The sequence below is a fragment of the Lindgomyces ingoldianus genome (genome assembly GCF_010093535.1).
Source record: "Lindgomyces ingoldianus strain ATCC 200398 unplaced genomic scaffold BDR25scaffold_29, whole genome shotgun sequence".
Taxonomy (NCBI): Eukaryota; Fungi; Ascomycota; class Dothideomycetes; order Pleosporales; family Lindgomycetaceae; genus Lindgomyces; species Lindgomyces ingoldianus.
Window position 1 is genome coordinate 201,443 of NW_022985190.1, and position 16,509 is coordinate 217,951.

Here is a 16,509-nt window from a genome sequence, read left to right on the forward strand (position 1 = left end):
AGTAATAATATTTAACTTTATAAAATACTTTACTTTACTTAGTTAGCTTAGAGTTTCTTATAAAAAAAAAATTAAGTATTAGTTTTTAATAGTAATAGTGTTTAGTCCTTAGTAGTTAATGCAGAATTAAAGCCTACTTTTAGGTTTCTTTATAAATAGTATAGGTAACACTACTAGTAAGAAGCTAGCTTAAATAAACCCTTTTTTTAAGTTCTTATTAAGGTATTTTTAGAGCACTTTTAATTTATTTAGTAACATTCTATATAGTAGCCTATAACTAAGTTATTTGCTAGGCTTAAGAGTTATTTAGTAATTATATAGATGTTATATTAAAAGCTTATTAGACTTATCTTAAAAGAAGACATGTAACAGGTTATAGTAGTTTTAAAGGACTATTATTTTTAAGTTAGTGTGTTTTTAGGGAGCTAAAGCTTAGTCTATATTAGAAATTATAACTGCGTAGATTTTATAATCTAGTTATTAAGCTAGGGTTACAAATAAAGCAGGTTCTATGTAGCAGATGTCTATCTGCTGTTTAAGTCCTAGTTTATATTTAAATTAAGTAAGTAAAAGTTTCTTAAAAGCTTTCTCTTTTTTAGGTTTAAGCAGTTATTAAATTATTTTATATAGCTTATTTTAATAAAAGGCCTAGCTTATTAGCCTTACTTAGGTAGTTCTTTTTTAAGTTATTAAAAAGTAGGTTTAAAGACCTTTTATATTAAGTGCTATTTAAGTGTTATTTAGATGTAAGTGTAAGCATATATCTTAGCATTAAAAAGAGTTAAAGTTTAGAACTTACTCTTAGTAATTAAAGGCAACCTTATGCTAATACAGCTATAGTTGTCCTAGAATTAGGTTATAACATTTTATATTTATTACATAAAGTTTAATCTACTTCTTATAGTGTTAGTAGGTAATTGTAATAGTTATAGTATAAAAAATAGAACTTTTTTTAAGTTATTTTTTATTAAATCTAGTTAGGTAAATTATTTAAGTAAGCAGTGTTAATTAAAGATTTAGTTTACATACTAGTTCTTTATTAATGTAACCTATGCTGTTTACTTCTAAGTTAATAAGAGCTTATATTAAAGCTAATATAGTTTTTTATTATAAATATATAAGAATATTAACTTAGTACTTCTAGTTATTAGTAGGAGACTTAGCCTATAAGTTAGTAGAGATTTAGTGTTAAATTAGTCCTAAAGGGCAACTTAGCCCTAGAACAAGCCTTTTTATAGGCTTCTACTACTATAGCTGCAGCTACGTTAAGAGTAGCAAAAGGGATTAGAGCTTAAATATAAGTTAAAGCTCTTATAAAAATAAGATTAAAATAGTAAGAATCTTTAATAAGTACTAGCAGCGCTACTTACATAGACTTAAGGAAAAGAAATAAAGTAGTTTTAGAAAATATAACTATGCTTACTACACTTAAAATATTAACTTTTTTTTTTATAATCTTTACACTTTTTAGAACTAACTAGAGCATAATTTAAATTAATTTTTATTATATTAGGGTTCTTATTTGCAACTGCGCTAGTTTAGGGGTGTATTAGGGCTTGTACAGAAAGGAACCTTATGTTATTATTATAGGTAGTAATTAGGTTTACATACGCGTTAAGGTTGTTTAGAAGGGGTTCTTCTACTATAGCGCGTTACAGTTTAGTTAAGAGGGAGTTATATAAGGCTATAATTAGACTTATTTTATTTAGGCCTATATTAAATGCAAGTTAGCAGAACTTAGTAAAGTGTAAAGTAAAGCTTTTTTTTTTTTATTATAAGGTGTTTAGGTAACTTAGGGCTATTAACTTTTTATTTAAGTCTCTATAAGTTGCTTACAAAAACACTATAAATTAGTCTAAGTTAATAATATCCTTATTTATTAGTAAGTTAATTAAGGCTGTTATATTATAGTTAAGTTAAAAGTAGGCATATAATAACTAGAAGCGTTTAGAGGGGAATTAGTCTATGTTTTCTTTAAGTTTATATTAAAGCTTATGTAAAAAAAAAAGTAAGTCTTTTTATTTTTTATTAAATAGTAAGGGATTAAGAAGTTAGTTAGATTTTATTACTAAGTTAGAAAAGTTATAAGTTATAAGTAGTGTTAAGCAGAAAAAAGTTAAGCTATCTCTAGACTTTTAGGTAAGCTTTAAGGCTAGTAAGTTCTTAGTTCCTACTACTATAATAAAAGTTAAAGTAGAAATAAACTACTTAATAGCATAAAGCTATTTTTTAAAGTCTTTTTAAAAAGCTTTAAAGCTTATAATGTAGCAGCTTTTTTATAAAGTAAGCGCTTTTTAGAAGGCTTCTTAGCTTGCTTTAATAGCTTAGAGTTATGTAAGTACTAAGCTTATTAGATTAGATTTAGAGGCTATTCTTAGCTAAAGTTTTAACACAACATAATATTATAATTATGCATAAGTAAGGTTATAGAGCTTTGCAGAGGTCTAGTTTAATTACTACATAAAGTATTATAGTAAGTATAAGATGTTATGTAAGGAATAGAAAAGTTTAGAAAAAAATTAGTAATTAAATACTTAGCTTAAAAGTCTAAGCGCTTTAGGTATAAATTAAGCCTGTTCTAGGTTTAGTTAGTGTTAAGGCAGTTTATGCTTAAGTTTATGTCTATGTTGTGTTGTGTTTGTGTTAGACGTGCACTAATAATACTCTAGTACGCGTCTAATACAGTTATGTCTAGGATCCGGGGAGGATACCGTGACATATATCTACTTATACCTAGATCTTTTTTAAAGTGTTTAGTTATTTAATAAAAAAGGTTTAAGAAAGTTTATAAGCTACTTAGCTTTATTTTAATTTTTATTAGTAAAAGTATTAGCTAAAAGGCTAAAACTAGTATACTTATTAATTTTATGCTTATTAGTAGCTTTTTATTAGTATATAAACTTTAAGATAGCCTCTTTAAGATCTAAATAGTAAAAAGGTATTAAATAAGTAAAAAAAATTTAATTCTACTATTCTACACTAGTTTAAGTGTGCTAAATGTTTAAAAAAAAGTCCTTTTTAAAAACTTAACACTTAATAGTAGTAAAAAGCTCTTTTTACTTCTATAAAGCTATAATTATGTTTATAAAGTTATAAAGTTTACTAATTACTTTACACCTTTAATATAGCTTAAACTAATTATAAAAAGTATAGTAAAAAAGCTTTTCTTTTTATATACTTAAACTTTTACTATAGATAATAAACTTAGCTATTAACATACTTCACAGGCGAGTTGCTTACACACCTGAGTCGCTTACTTTTGCTAAGACCACACCCTAACAAACTCTATTATTGTCACGGTCGGCATGCTCAAGCTACAAGCAAGAGGTGGTGTAACTTAACTAGATTAAACTAAGAAGCAGAGGAGCTGCTCTGCGAGTTTAAATATACATGTGCGCCCCCTGCCAAGGCGCTACTCGTAGCACTAGCGTGCTACTCGTTGCGCAAGAGAGGGAGCTGATGCCGCAGAGCATGTGACGCGGTACGCGCCGTCACAATTATAGCCTATAACAACCCGCTCCAGCACTATATAGTACAGTACAGCTTAGAATATTATTTAGATACTACTTCTAACGTACTTTACAGGCAAGTTGCTTACACACCTAAGTTGCTTACTTTTGCTAAGACCCTACTAAACTACCCTTCCTACACTAATGCGTTTCTAATAACACTACTTAGAGGCGCTAAAAAAACGTTAGATACAGCTTACACTTTAAGCTTTTAAATAAAACATAAAACTTTTAAAGAAACATGCTGCAGCTATGTATAAAGTCTTTTAAAAAATAATAAATAACTATAGCACTAGACAACTTTTACAAGCTAATTCTACAGCTAACTTATAAAGGCTAGGTAATAAGAAGAAGCAGGTGATTATTAAGACTATACTTAAGCTATATATGCAAGGATTTTCCTCTTAGATAGCATTTATAGCATTTATAGCTAATTCTTTACGCGCTAAGCATAATCTAGGCTATATTAGCATAAACTAGCCTAGTATGTTTATAAAGTGTTATTTAAAGCTTAAAGTAAAGTTTTAAGCATAAGTATAGTTAATAGATATTTAGCCTATAATAAAGCCTATCTTGCTAAAGTTGTACATGTTATTATCCTAGATGCTATACTTAGCTTTAATATTCTCTATAAGGCTAAACCTGCCCTAAATTACTCTAGGACCCTTACAGAGGGCTCTTTTATAGTTGTACTACGCGTAAACGTTACTTTAAGGTCTAGATAACACTTCTTAAACGTACTAGGCTAGTTTATGCTAATATAGCCTAGATTATGCTTAGCGCGTAAAGAATTAGCTATATTAGCTATAAATGCTATCTAAAAGGAAAATCCTTATACATATAGCTTAAGTATAGTCTTAATAATTATTTACTTCTTCTTATTACCTAGCCTTTATAAGTTAGCTGTAGAATTAGCTTGTAAAGGTTATCTAGCGCTATAGTTATTTATTATCTTTTAAGAGACTCTATATATAGCTGCAGCATGTTTCTTTAAGAGTTTTATATTTTATTTAAAAGCTTAAAGCATAAGCTGTATCTAACATTCTTTTAGCGCGTCTAAGTAGTGTTGTTAGGAATGCATTAGTGTAGGAAGAGTAGTTTAGTAGGGTCTTAGCAAAAGTAAGCAACTTAGGTGTGTGAGCAACTTGCCCGTGAAGTACGTTACTTCTTACTTACACATTTGCGTGTTATGCTTAGTCTTCTAAAACTACTCATCCGTTCTTATTTATACCCTTAATATTGCGGTTATCTCTCTCCTCCCGGCGTTTCTCGAGTCCCTTAAAAAGCTTGCTTCCAACTCCTCTAGCCGGACTATTAGAGACATCCTGAAACTCATCCCCATTGCAGTCGCAACCTTGGAAATCTTCCACCTGCTCCGCCTCTCTCTTCGAATTGTCATGATGGACAGTTTTAGCTTCACCCTTGACCACTGAGAATATCTCTTTGGCCTTTTGTAACAAGCTTTTCTTCTCCGCATGCTTCTTTTTCTCCGGTGTGTTGTCCATGTGTGCAGAGTCTGGGCAGGATGTCCAGATACTGATAGAAAAGGGGTTGCGGAAGAAAGCAATGAGCCTGTACTTGGCTGCGCATCAGAAGCGCTATGCCGCTGAATTCACAGTCCCAACATGCTTAACAATCACAGTGAATGTTCACGCACGTGCCTACTAGCAGATTCACCACCTGGCTTGTCTTGTGACATGACGAAACCTCCGGCTGCACAATGTTGGCGAGTGCCTAAGGTGATATATCTACCTGTTTCAAGTTCCAAAGGGTCAGCCTTCTATTATTCATAGCTGAAGAATATATATATATATAGGTGGATAAAATTGCACGTGCGACACTATCTTCAGCACAATTGCTAATCATTACAAATCGTTAGCCAATGACATTATTGCAGTTTTTCCTATAAAAGGGGTTTAGCTTTAGCTTGGAGTAGAGTGGTTATCATACCATCATGTTAAACATTGATCTGGCCGCTGTTGCTAGCGCAAAGAAAATGATCATTGAGTTCTTGGATAGCGTCGCCGAAGCTGGATATTTGGACATAGTCAATGACAACTTGGTAGGTTGTTGTATTCTTGTATGGGCTTGGTGTAATGAAGGTTTCTTTGGAGGTTGGAGATGATCTAGAGATTATGCGATTTAAGAAGGATTGGATGATGTATTTATAGAGTATGGTTCATGTGCAGATGGATGACTGGGACCATGAAATGCCTTGTTCATGCCATTAATACTTCGCAAATTGTTCGTCATTCTTGCACTAGAGCGCAGTGAGGGCCACGCCTTTGATACGGTACGTACTAGATAGAAGTACTGTCAACAATAGTCTTCAACTGTACTAGCATCGGCATAACCTTCTATATCGTCAACACGAAGCAGTGGGTCTAAGTATATCGAAGAGCGTTACAGTGCCACCTGAGCTGACGCAACCATTCGACGTCGCTTCACCAGGTGACTCTTCCCCCATCCACCCAATAAAGCATGCAAGCGCACGAAGACCTCGCAACTGAGTTTCGAGCACATTGACATCATATTAATACCACCATCCTACTTCCCTTCCTCACTCCTCCCAAACCCCCTGAACCCGACATCCCTCCTAAAAAACTTCCCAATATTCTTCAAATTCTCGTTCAAATTCCCCTTCCCTTCTCCAGACTCCCCCACACCACCCTGTTGCCCAGGCGCTGGACTCCCAAATCGATCCACCCCATCCCTCGCTGCATTCACAATCGCATTTCCAAAAGCCGCGGGATCGAATCTCCCACTGCCCAAGCTAGGCGTCCCCATCACACTAGCCGCATTCCCTAGACTGCCAATCCCGCTTCCCATGCCATGGCCCGTCTGGACTTGCAGCGGGGTAAGCAGCGGGCTGTTCTGCACGAGACTTTCATTGGATGGGGATGCGCGAAATGCGGCGAAGAGGTCAAGGAGCACGGGTTGTTCGGATTTGCGGATGCCCTTGAGATCGAGGATTTTGCGGAAGTTGGTGTCAGACTTGTCGGCGATGTGGATGAGGTAGGCTTGCACGAGGGCTTCGGGGGGTGAGGGACGGACTTGCAGGGTTTTGAGGAGAGGGTCAATTTTGGACATTGACTGGTTTACGCGTTTTACGAAGCTGGTGAGATATTAGGAGGTGGAGGGACTAGTATGGAGAGTTGAGGAAGAGCATAACTTACCTAGCTGGTGGTGCTGCCCCAGGCTCGTCATTCAGCGTGGGAATCTCCATAAAGCCTTTCTTGAGAACGTAAGAGTCCAGTAACATCTGCTCAGCACCGACTTCAGAGATGGGCTTGCTCTGTACGATGTTTGCAATATACGTAGTCGCCATCAAGTCCACTAAGTTATCGCAAAAAGCCCTTGCATACTGCTGCTTATGCAAACACTTCAGAACCTCTGTTGACCGGTTTTTCACGTGGTGCAACAGTTCTGCTACATATGTGCTTTGGTCACCCACACTTTCCAGCCTGCTCCAGGGTGTATTGCGCATTTCACGCCAACTAGGCTCACAGTCTATCTCGACTTTCCGGACGAGAGTGCGGACCGTGGCAGATGCAATGCCCATGAAGGCATCTGCCTGGCTTTGGAGATCAACCTTTGTGCGGAGGTCCTCATCTATTCGACCCTTGATCTTTTCTTCTAATTGGTTGCAGGTGATATAGCAGTAATCAGCTGTATTGAGGATGAGAGCGGCATCTTCGATGGAAGGTCCCTGTGGTCCAGGTCTTTCACTCAGGAAATGGTACAGCACCTGCTGGCCGTACTGATCAAGGTATTTAGCGAACGTGTTTGAAAGCTCCAGTAATCTGGTACCGGTTGAGAGTTTAGCGCATTGCGCAAGGGTGAGCCTGTAGAAGTGGAATAGCTCAGTGGACGATGGGATGACAGCCTGTGCAGAGAACTCCTCCTCTTCGTTGCGGACAGGCTGCTGGCGATATTTGGGGATCAAAGTGGCAAGTTGCCTAGATCAGTTAGCTTTGTGCGAGCATGCAGCCATTATCACATTGCATACTTATCTTGAGACTCCACCCAAAGACTCATATAGGGTTCGAACGCCTCGGAGATGGCCTGGCTAAAGCCGTGTGGCCGGTCATCCTTAGACGCCATGGTGTCGATGGAGGATCGGGACTGTGCGCGTGAGCAATAGTAAGATCCGGGGTAGGCATAAACCAACCTCCGGGGAGAACTTGCGTTCAAGGTTGTGCTCGAAGTTTAATGTTTCCTGCAGGCATGAGAGGAGGAGATCGACATCCAGGGTCTGGCCATCACCTCTTCGCATGGATCGTTGCAGGATTGCCTTGAAGTCATCCCGCGTGCCTTCACAAAACGAGTTGGCGAGCATCTCATTCACCTTCCAATAGGGTGGGAAAATGGCGGCATGCTCAACATCGTAGGTTTTCATCATACGATTGAACCACGAGTAGCGCCTCGAAATATTGTCCAATGAGCCGGCCTGTGAGTTGTTAGCAAGGCCTGTAGAGGATTCACGTAAGGCGGGGCACAGACTTCATCATTTCCACGAAACACCTGTCTATATTCCCGCAATTGCGTGTTGCAATACCAATTGATAAGCCGCGATCTAGCATGATCGCCCAGGGTATCCATCACCAAGCACGCTTCGGTCAGCATGGCTCTCCGCTGTGCAACCTCGCCCTTGGCGAACGTGACCTCGAAGTCCTCACAGACCTGCTCGAGCAGCTCGTGCTGCAGATCAGCCACATTACGGCTAAGGGCCGCGATCTGGTCGATGGACCTATAGCTCTTGAAGTGGGCCACTAGCTGGATGACGGCCTGCAGCAGCTGGGCACACTCCCTATACTGGCGCGACTTACTCAGGCTGCGCAGCTGCTCGTATGCTGTGGTCAACATTTGCAGCCTCTTCAATGCGGTCATGGACAGCGTCAGGTTGCGTTTCGTGTTGTCTAGCCGCTTGATATCAGCCGTCATCTCCGTGATGGTGTGCTCGGTGTGGATGGCCCGCTCGCGCACGCTCTCGATTTTCCTGAACAGGTCGGCCAGGTCGGCCTTGGCGGCCTGGATGCGCTGGACACTGTCGGCATCGGACGCCGACTGGGTAGCGACGAAGGCGGCGATGTCCTCGTCCAGGTCATCTTGGTAGCTGCGAAGCGTTTCAGCGGTCGCCGCCACGGACGAGAGCGTCGAAGGATGAGCGAAGATGGCGTTTAGGTGACCGATGGGATCGTATTCAGCTAGAGCATATCGTCAACTCATGTTCGCGACCGGAAGGGGGGGTTAGGGGAGCGCGCACCAGAATCCAGTGAAGATGAAGGCGCAGGCATGAAGTCCACCTCGCTCGAGCATTGACCCGCGACGCTCGCGGTACCTGGCCAATTTGTTTGTCGCAGCTGACCGCGCGTCGTGAAATGCGCCCGAAGAACAGGAAACCGGTCGACGGCAGTGGTTGCGGGTGCAGAATTACAAGATATTGGCAGAAGATGATGTTCATGCAACCTAATGATGTTCTAAGGTTGGTGTTCACTTGCAGGGAACAATTGCGGGGTCTGTGCGTGTCAAAGCACCTTGAGCGACTACGCCACCATATTATCGAACTCTGCTCTCAAAATGGCCTTTCGTATCATGCAAAACAAGGAGTGCCCTAAAATCAGGGGCAATTACTATCCCACTCCGCTAGATGTAGTACTCGAAGCTTTTTGTAATCCTTGCCACCCTGCCAAATTCACGCTAAGAAACATGCCCATCCTGGAAAGCTGCGTCCAATGCTTCATTATTGAGGAAACAGACCCACGAATCCACTAAACACCAAACTCCTATCCTTCTGTGTGAGAGCGCTAGCGTCCCCTGTTCCCGTCCAATAGAACAGCCCGCCGAGCCCGTTCTGTCGTACATACTTCGCCTTCATCTTCACCGTTTGCGGGGTATCGTAGGTAACGAAACCCCCGTCTCCCCCAACGCAGTAAGCCGCTCCCACCTTCTCGTCTATACATTCCTCGGCCCCGGGCCGGGGGAGGTCTCGATATTCAAACGTGCCCTCCTCTCCTGCATGGCCAGAGTACGAATGCCCCACCCCACGCGTGCCAGTGAAGGATCGCCCATACGCCGGCACCCCCATGACGATTTTGTTTGGAGGGACGCCTTGTCGGACCATGTACGAAACAGCAGAGTGGCATGAAATGGCCGCTTCAGGGCTATGTGGAATCTGCGGTGTGAACAGCTGAGAATGGTGACCACATTTCTTCACCCACGGGCCTGCGAAGTCGTACGACATCAAGTTAATCATATCCAAGTAGTTGGAAGCATGAGCCAGATTGATATGCTGGAGGGCCCACTCGCCGGCAGGCAGAGCCGAGGACAGGGTGTATTGGGGAGCAGGCAGATGCGTTCTCAAAGCAGCTAACAGTGCAACGAAGTCCTCTCCCTGCCGACGATCAGAAGGATGTTCCCAATCAACTAGGAGGAACGTTAGCACGTCAAATGCTAGTAATGAAGCATTACTTGCGAATCTATCGACTCACTATCAATGCCGTCAATACCGAACTGCTGTACCAACCCTAGGGCAGTCTGGGCGAACCTCTCCCTAGAATCCGCATGGCGAGCTACTTCCGCAAAAGGTTCACTGCCCTTGCCCCCACCACCAACTGAGAGCACAACCCTGAGCTTCGTGTACTTCTTCTTCAGCAATGCAAAGGAATTGAGACACCCTTGGGTTGCAGGGACATCTCCCGCACCGGGGACTTCAATCTGTGTGTCAGCCCACTCATCGCTCAGCTGCGAACAGGTCAGTTAACGAGTATATGGGGGACAAAAAGGGGCAAGAAAATACATAAACTGTTCCATCAGACTTCACCCTAGAAAACAGTTAGCAGAGGATGTGAACCCGGATGGTCAGTAATCACCAGGCAAAGGCGTAGAACACGTGAGAAATGACGTCGAAGTTGAGAGATACCGGCGGTTGGTCACGGTAGATGCGCCAGTTGGGGTAGTAGACTCCGTTCCAGTACATGGCTACTGGAGGTGTTGAGGAGACGGAATTCTCGTCAAAGTAACGCGGGGCAAATCGGCTCATGGTCAATGGCCTGATTCGGAGCGGGCGTCAGCCAATGGGGATGCTGGTGTGGTAGGCAAGCCAGCCAAATCTCTAGCTGCTTCGTTAGTGCAGAACGTCTAGGCACGCTTGGAGGTGAGAAATGTGAATCCAACAGGAATAGACGGGAGGGAGAGATTGAATATAAATGAAGAGACAATGCCTCCGCCGAACCAAGGAAAGCCGTATGAAGCAGTGCTTGTATATAAATATACTGAATCAGATAACAGTCCGTCACACTACAGCTGCTGCCATGTGCACCGTCGTGTTTTGCGCAACTCTAGAGAAGAGAGGATTCGAAGAAGCAAAGAAACATGGCCGGCACAGCTGGGGTAAGGGAATTGGCAACGCGGTCCCAGCAGGGTGCATTTAAAGGATGGGGCCCAGGCGCCTGAGCGATGTTAATCGTCTGATGATCATTGTGGAGAACCACACCGTCGAAACGGGCTAGGACCCTGATGCGAAGACGCCATATTTGCCCCAGCCCCTTGATCAATGGGATGATGAGACGACGAGACGGTAAGGCCGGGGCGCACACAATCCGGCCTTACAGTGAATGCCACGACCACTGTTCTGGAGGCAGGATTGATTGAAGGCAGCGTCACCACCTGCTCGCGTAAGTTGGTGTCGAGAGCGACTCCTCACGATCTTCAAATGAGAGTAGTTGAAGCTAGCTAGAACCGTCGACGGATCCTAGCCGTGATAGGTGGGATTCATATCTGGTGTCGGTCAACCCTGAGATATCTGGTGGGACCGGGTCGAGCAAAACCGATGCCACTGCGCTTGCTCTGGGGAGCAAAAGCTGTGCATGCTGGATGTGCTTGAAGTGGCCCTGGACAGAGCGAATGAGACGGCTGGGATTGTTTGAAACGATGCAGAAGGCCAGGCACAGAGTCCCACGACACGGAGAACTGGGGGAGGAGAACTGGGGGAGGGGTCTCGGCGGTGACAGACCGCCTGGTGCGGTGGAGCAATGATAGCGTAGGAGCAGGGCGAGGAGAGAGATTGAGCTCTCACATGCAGCAGTACAACGCACGGCATTATCGACCCTGGCTGCTGGGCGAGCTAATAGGAGCAGAGGGTTAATCGTGGGCTACTATGGAGCCGTCCGCTTCCCAGGCAGATGCTGGACGAATTCAACGTCGTGAGGCCACGAGTGCACCTCGCATGTCCTGGACAAGAGGGCGTTCCACACACAAGCAGCCAGCAAACGGCATGCAAGCCAGTGCTCAGCAGCAGCGGCGACAGGACGCCGACAGTTGCTGTCAAGGTTCCAGGGCGCACAGCGGGAGTGAATCCGCGATCCTTGCTATGCATGAACAGTCGATCGATGAGCCATCAAGCAGCGCAAGCTCCACTCTCGCAGATGCCAAGCCCGCTACATGGGCCGTGACTGGGGGAGCAGGCCCTTTGGCTGTTGCCGCTCTCACCAACAACAGCCCTCGACTGCAGCACCACGCTGCAGCACCCCACCCGGATCGCCCGCCCTGTGCTATCACTTGCAGACGCAAATTCCTTCTCCTCTGCGGCTGAACTCACACTCCTTCGACGCAACCCACCACCATGGCCACCGAGACGGTAGTGGCCACTCCGCCTGCCAAGTACGAGTTCACCTTCAGCGACTTCCTGCGGCGCGAGTATCGATTCGGTCTCGACCCAAACCGGCCAGCATGCAAAGCATACCTGCAGGGCCACTGTCCGCTGGGCAACGGCTGCCCGGACAAGCACCAGATGCAGTCATCGTACACCAAGTGCGTCCTCTCTGAGATGGCCTACATTGATTTCCGTTGACTCCGACTTCCACATTTGTCGAGCTGACCCTGATTCATTTAGCCTTGTCTGCAAGCATTGGCTCCGTGGCCTCTGTAAGAAGGGCGAGACATGCGAATTCTTGCATGAATACAACCTCCGCCGCATGCCCGAATGCTCCTACTACGCCCGCACGCAGACGTGTTCCAACGGCGATGACTGCTTATACCTCCATATTGACCCCGATTCTAAGCGCCCCTCCTGCCCGCACTACGATCGTGGCTTCTGCCCCCTTGGCCCATCGTGCGCCCTAAAGCACAATAAAAGAGACAAACTGTGTCCATTCTACCTGGCCGGATTTTGCCCTGAAGGAAAGGCTTGCAGGAATGGTGCCCACCCCCGGTTCCCCTTAGATCTCCCCAAGCCGCAGGTGAAGGTCGAAAAGACAGCGGAAGAGCTCGAAAGGGAGCGTGTCGAGAGAGAGCTTGAGCGGGAGAAGGAGGAACAGCAGGAGCGTGAGCGTGAGGAGCGGAACCCGCACCAAGGAGGTGGACACAAGTTCCGAGGCAATTGGCACGGCGGTGGTCGCAAGAAGGGTCGTGGGAGGCAGCACCGTCGAGCTGGGTATTGACCTAGCTTCGATCATCGAACCTGGTGATTTCTAATATACCTGATTTGCTTCCAACATGGAGTGTCATCGGGTGTACACTGAGAAACTTGGGGGAACCCTGTTCACATCCAGATAGGGCTGATGATCGGCAGCCCTTCATGTGTGGAACCACGACGCCGGACCCGGTCGATAGCCTCAATGTCAACAGCATTACCACTGAGTACGAGTATTCTCCAGACCTCGTGGACAAGCCAGCCCCTGTCCTTTACCCTGAAGCGTCGAAGTAAGCGGTCCACGGCCCGATTTATCTCTCTCATGCTGACTGATCAGGCCAAACACATTTCTTTCCACAATCGTAAAAATAAGCGATGATCGATGTGTTGATTCGACGCCCGGGGTCGACAACACCTTAGGAGCTATGCGGAGGAATAATGAGATACAATAAATTTAATTTACTTTCGAAGCACCTGATCACCGTATTACCGCCATGTGACGCACCGCTGCTGCAACCGTAAGCCCGGCGGCCTTTCTTCGTTCTCTATTTGCGTATTCCACGTTCTTCATCAGCTTTTCGTTCCTGCAGTCAGCGAAAGCAATGACCATCCAGCTCGCTTGTGTTGGCAAGTTCAGCAATCTGTGTAGCTAAACTAGGAAGACATCGAGATCATGGTTACACAGATTTTCCATTGCGTCATTACCTTTGGTGCCATTCTGGCAACCACTCATTCCCTCAAGATCGAGAAAGCTAAGGCGGCGACTTAATTTACTCGTTGGATCTCCTGCAGTCGCTCAGAATCCTTCAGCTCCCTTCATCCGTTCGATGCAGACGGTATCATCATGATTCATAGACTATCTTCAGTCATGCCAGCCGCGACCTATTGATGCCACACCTTATATAATGTCTCGTGTAAATATGTATCACTGATAAATGAGCTGTACGACCCTTATCAGGACATATACCCGAATCATGAGATACGATATACGTATTACATCAGACATCAGCTTCTGCGGTGCTGTTGTTCCGACTAACCAAAAAATGAATGATTATTAGGGGATTTGGGGAGCAACTACCTTGCGAAGTGAGCTTAATACTGAGGTTTCTCAGAGTACATGTAGGCTACTCCTGTAGGCTAGAGGATACCGAGCTGACCCAGGGGTTTTTGCCTTACCTTCGATTATTCTCAACGAAGGTACTCCGATGCACTCGACTCACTTTGTTTCCGAGAGTTCTATTCGCGGGTCAGGTTCACGCTCACATATCTCTTCGTGATGCTTCACATCTACGCCAGGGGGGACTGGATAACCAATATGAATTGAAAACTTATGGATGCTAGTATACATTTTCCGAAACCCTCACACTCCATCCACTTTAAAGCGTGGCAATGGTCTTGGCTAAAGGATAAAAATCTGGTACCCTAACTACTTGTAACCTAGCGCGAGTATCATCAGGAAAGACCATGTCGACTTCAGACCCACTTCCTTGACTTAAATCGAACTTCACCTCCTCCCTCTAAGCATCAGCTCACTCTTTCCTTCCACGAGATTTGAACGCCTCCGCGATCCAACGCCTCTCCCTTTGGTGATGGGTAGAAGTGCTGCTTCAGCGACCCTTGGCCCCTGAAGGCCACTTTGCTGAACCCTCCTCCTTAGTTCTCTTTTATGGATTGCGGTGACTGTTTCCTCCAGGTGTCAGAGCGATTATGCTGCATCTTGTCACCTAACGCAGAGCGTAACAAGGGTGACTTAGTGTGCAAATCTGCACCCTCTTAACTCTCTCCCTGCTTCTAGGAAGAGGTTTAACAGAGACTCTCCGCCCTAGTTATGTTCCACGCTGGGTGGATGCCGCTGCACGAGCCAAAGGAATGCCTGGTCGATGATTTGAAGGCTCTTAAACAGCAATCCGTTGTCTACTGAATGAAGACATTTGTGGATTCCTACAGATTGACGAATCCAGCTTTCCAGCGGGCAGTAAGAACCCACAGTTCATTCTGTGATAACTGGTTCTTCTCTTGTCTAGTTATGACAGCTTTTGGGCTAGGAAGGTACATAGGCACTTACAAACTTGGTTTTTCTCGGCTCCGAACCGACCCGACAAGACCGCCACACTTTTCTCAAATCTTTAGCTTTCTCGCAGAACATCTTCGTGGCTATCGTACGGCCACGTGTTTACTCACTAAGATCTTGCTGAATTTCTCACTGGTGGATTATGATGATCCTAGCCTAAGTGAGCCCCTGGTACTTCTTGAACCGCCCACCTTTCCTTATACAGCTCCGAGCCGACTCGATTATCCTTCAAGGGGCCAGTCTCTGTGCAACAACTTCAGGGTTTCTCTCATTATTATTAGACTTTTTATCGCCGCCCAAACAGCTGCGCCAACGAGCAAAGACTTACGAATCACATACCGTTGCCCTGTTTCAACGAGCTGCAAAATACTACGGAGCCATAGCATGATGAGGGCCGACGCTGTTTTAATGACTCCTTGTTTGAGATTTTTGGACGAACTATTGTTGGCTATCGATAAGAGCTCCCCGTCGCCAATCGCAACCATCCATCAGCCCTACGAAGGGGGGTTGGAACGAGACATCGTTGGAGATGACATGCATACGGTACGTCCCGGCCCCGATCCGATGCAGAGTATAAGGACTCCGGGCTGTGCCACAAGTTCCATGTGGTTTCCATGTTCAATCATTAGCTGGGGCTGCTAATGATAGGCTTTCGTGAGCAGTGGAGTTTGACGTTGGGCACTGATCTGCCTATCCCTCCATTAAGCGCATTTTTGAAGCTTCCAGAACCGATCTCAAAGCGTCTGCCCCCACACTAGAAGATTGCATATCCAGCTTTGAGGGGGTTTGAGCCTTCAGGGCTCAACTATCGTCGTCCCAAGCATAGACTCCCTGTCGCAAAAGGCGATCCGCCGGACGAGTCGCTAAGTTTTGAGACATCGGAATAGACCTGTGCTCTCCACTGGTTCCCGAAAGTCCTTGGTATAGTTGGAGTCATGACCTTGAAATGGAGCCTCGTGAAGTTGAGACAGTCCGGTAAGCATATAAGGCCTTGGGGGGGCTCCAGGATTTATTTTTTTTCAATCCAAAGTATTCCAGCAGTATAAAATCCTACTTACATATTTATTGTCGAATATTCGTTACCACTTGTCTCCAAACTCTAAGACCTTGGATTATCAAACTTCGAGCGAATGGCGAGCCAGATTCTGAACCCCACCCCGCCGCCACAAAAACAACTACAGCCGAGTCCGGGGATGCATGTGCCGGATGATCCGATCCACCTCGCCGAGAAGTATGCGAACCTTCATGTCAAGGGCTATCCAAAACTTGCCTACTTTTTTTCACAAAGCCCCCGTTATCTTCATCTTCGGAGGTTCTCTGCTCTTTCTGCTCGCCTTTTGCTATATCGCCAACATGAACTCGCCATGCTCGAGGACAGGCTTCTTATGCTTGAGAAGAGAGATTCCTCTTCTCCGGACGGCGAAAGGAAACTATACAGCTGCAACTTCGAGTGTTTGAAGAAGGGGCCGAAGGGAAAGCGTGATGGGGATAAAGAACAGCGTGATGTGTATGAGACC

The 16,509-nt window shown here is 44.9% G+C and overlaps 3 protein-coding genes across 3 annotated transcripts; 1 reads left to right on the top strand and 2 right to left on the bottom strand.

Annotated features, from left to right (window-relative positions):
• Window positions 1-5,839: 5,839 nt before the first annotated feature.
• On the bottom strand, window positions 5,840-8,972 carry BDR25DRAFT_266788 (uncharacterized protein). Its single transcript, XM_033687012.1, has 6 exons — window positions 8,776-8,972; window positions 8,013-8,716; window positions 7,681-7,959; window positions 7,519-7,634; window positions 6,686-7,468; window positions 5,840-6,624 (listed from the first exon to the last, which is right to left on the bottom strand). Exons 1-6 carry the CDS (start codon window positions 8,804-8,806, stop codon window positions 6,057-6,059), a joined length of 2,481 nt encoding a protein of 826 aa, XP_033544242.1. The 5' UTR covers window positions 8,807-8,972; the 3' UTR covers window positions 5,840-6,056.
• A 135-nt stretch (window positions 8,973-9,107) lies between these two features.
• Window positions 9,108-10,892, bottom strand: BDR25DRAFT_266790 (chitinase 1 precursor). Its single transcript, XM_033687013.1, has 4 exons — window positions 10,382-10,892; window positions 10,309-10,333; window positions 10,001-10,253; window positions 9,108-9,935 (listed from the first exon to the last, which is right to left on the bottom strand). The coding sequence occupies exons 1-4, from the start codon at window positions 10,549-10,551 to the stop codon at window positions 9,253-9,255; spliced, it is 1,131 nt and encodes a 376-aa protein (XP_033544243.1). The 5' UTR covers window positions 10,552-10,892; the 3' UTR covers window positions 9,108-9,252.
• Window positions 10,893-12,132: 1,240 nt separating this feature from the next.
• Window positions 12,133-12,949, top strand: BDR25DRAFT_234286 (uncharacterized protein; the record flags this gene model as incomplete). The annotated part of the gene is made up of 2 exons (XM_033685475.1): window positions 12,133-12,320; window positions 12,403-12,949. 2 exons carry the CDS (start codon window positions 12,133-12,135, stop codon window positions 12,947-12,949), a joined length of 735 nt encoding a protein of 244 aa, XP_033544244.1.
• Between the last annotated feature and the right edge of the window lie 3,560 nt (window positions 12,950-16,509).

Coding starts and splice junctions, on each gene's coding strand:
- BDR25DRAFT_266788 (XM_033687012.1), bottom strand. CDS start 8,806: ATGCCTGCGCCTTCATCTTCACTGGATTCTG. Junction 8,717..8,775: donor TTCATCTTCACTGGATTCTG/GTGCGCGCTCCC, acceptor GATATGCTCTAG/CTGAATACGATCCCATCGGT. Junction 7,469..7,518: donor TGGGTGGAGTCTCAAGATAA/GTATGCAATGTG, acceptor TAACTGATCTAG/GCAACTTGCCACTTTGATCC.
- BDR25DRAFT_266790 (XM_033687013.1), bottom strand. CDS start 10,551: ATGAGCCGATTTGCCCCGCGTTACTTTGACGAGAATTCCGTCTCCTCA. Junction 10,334..10,381: donor GTGTTCTACGCCTTTGCCTG/GTGATTACTGAC, acceptor ACTGTTTTCTAG/GGTGAAGTCTGATGGAACAG. Junction 9,936..10,000: donor CGGTATTGACGGCATTGATA/GTGAGTCGATAG, acceptor CGTTCCTCCTAG/TTGATTGGGAACATCCTTCT.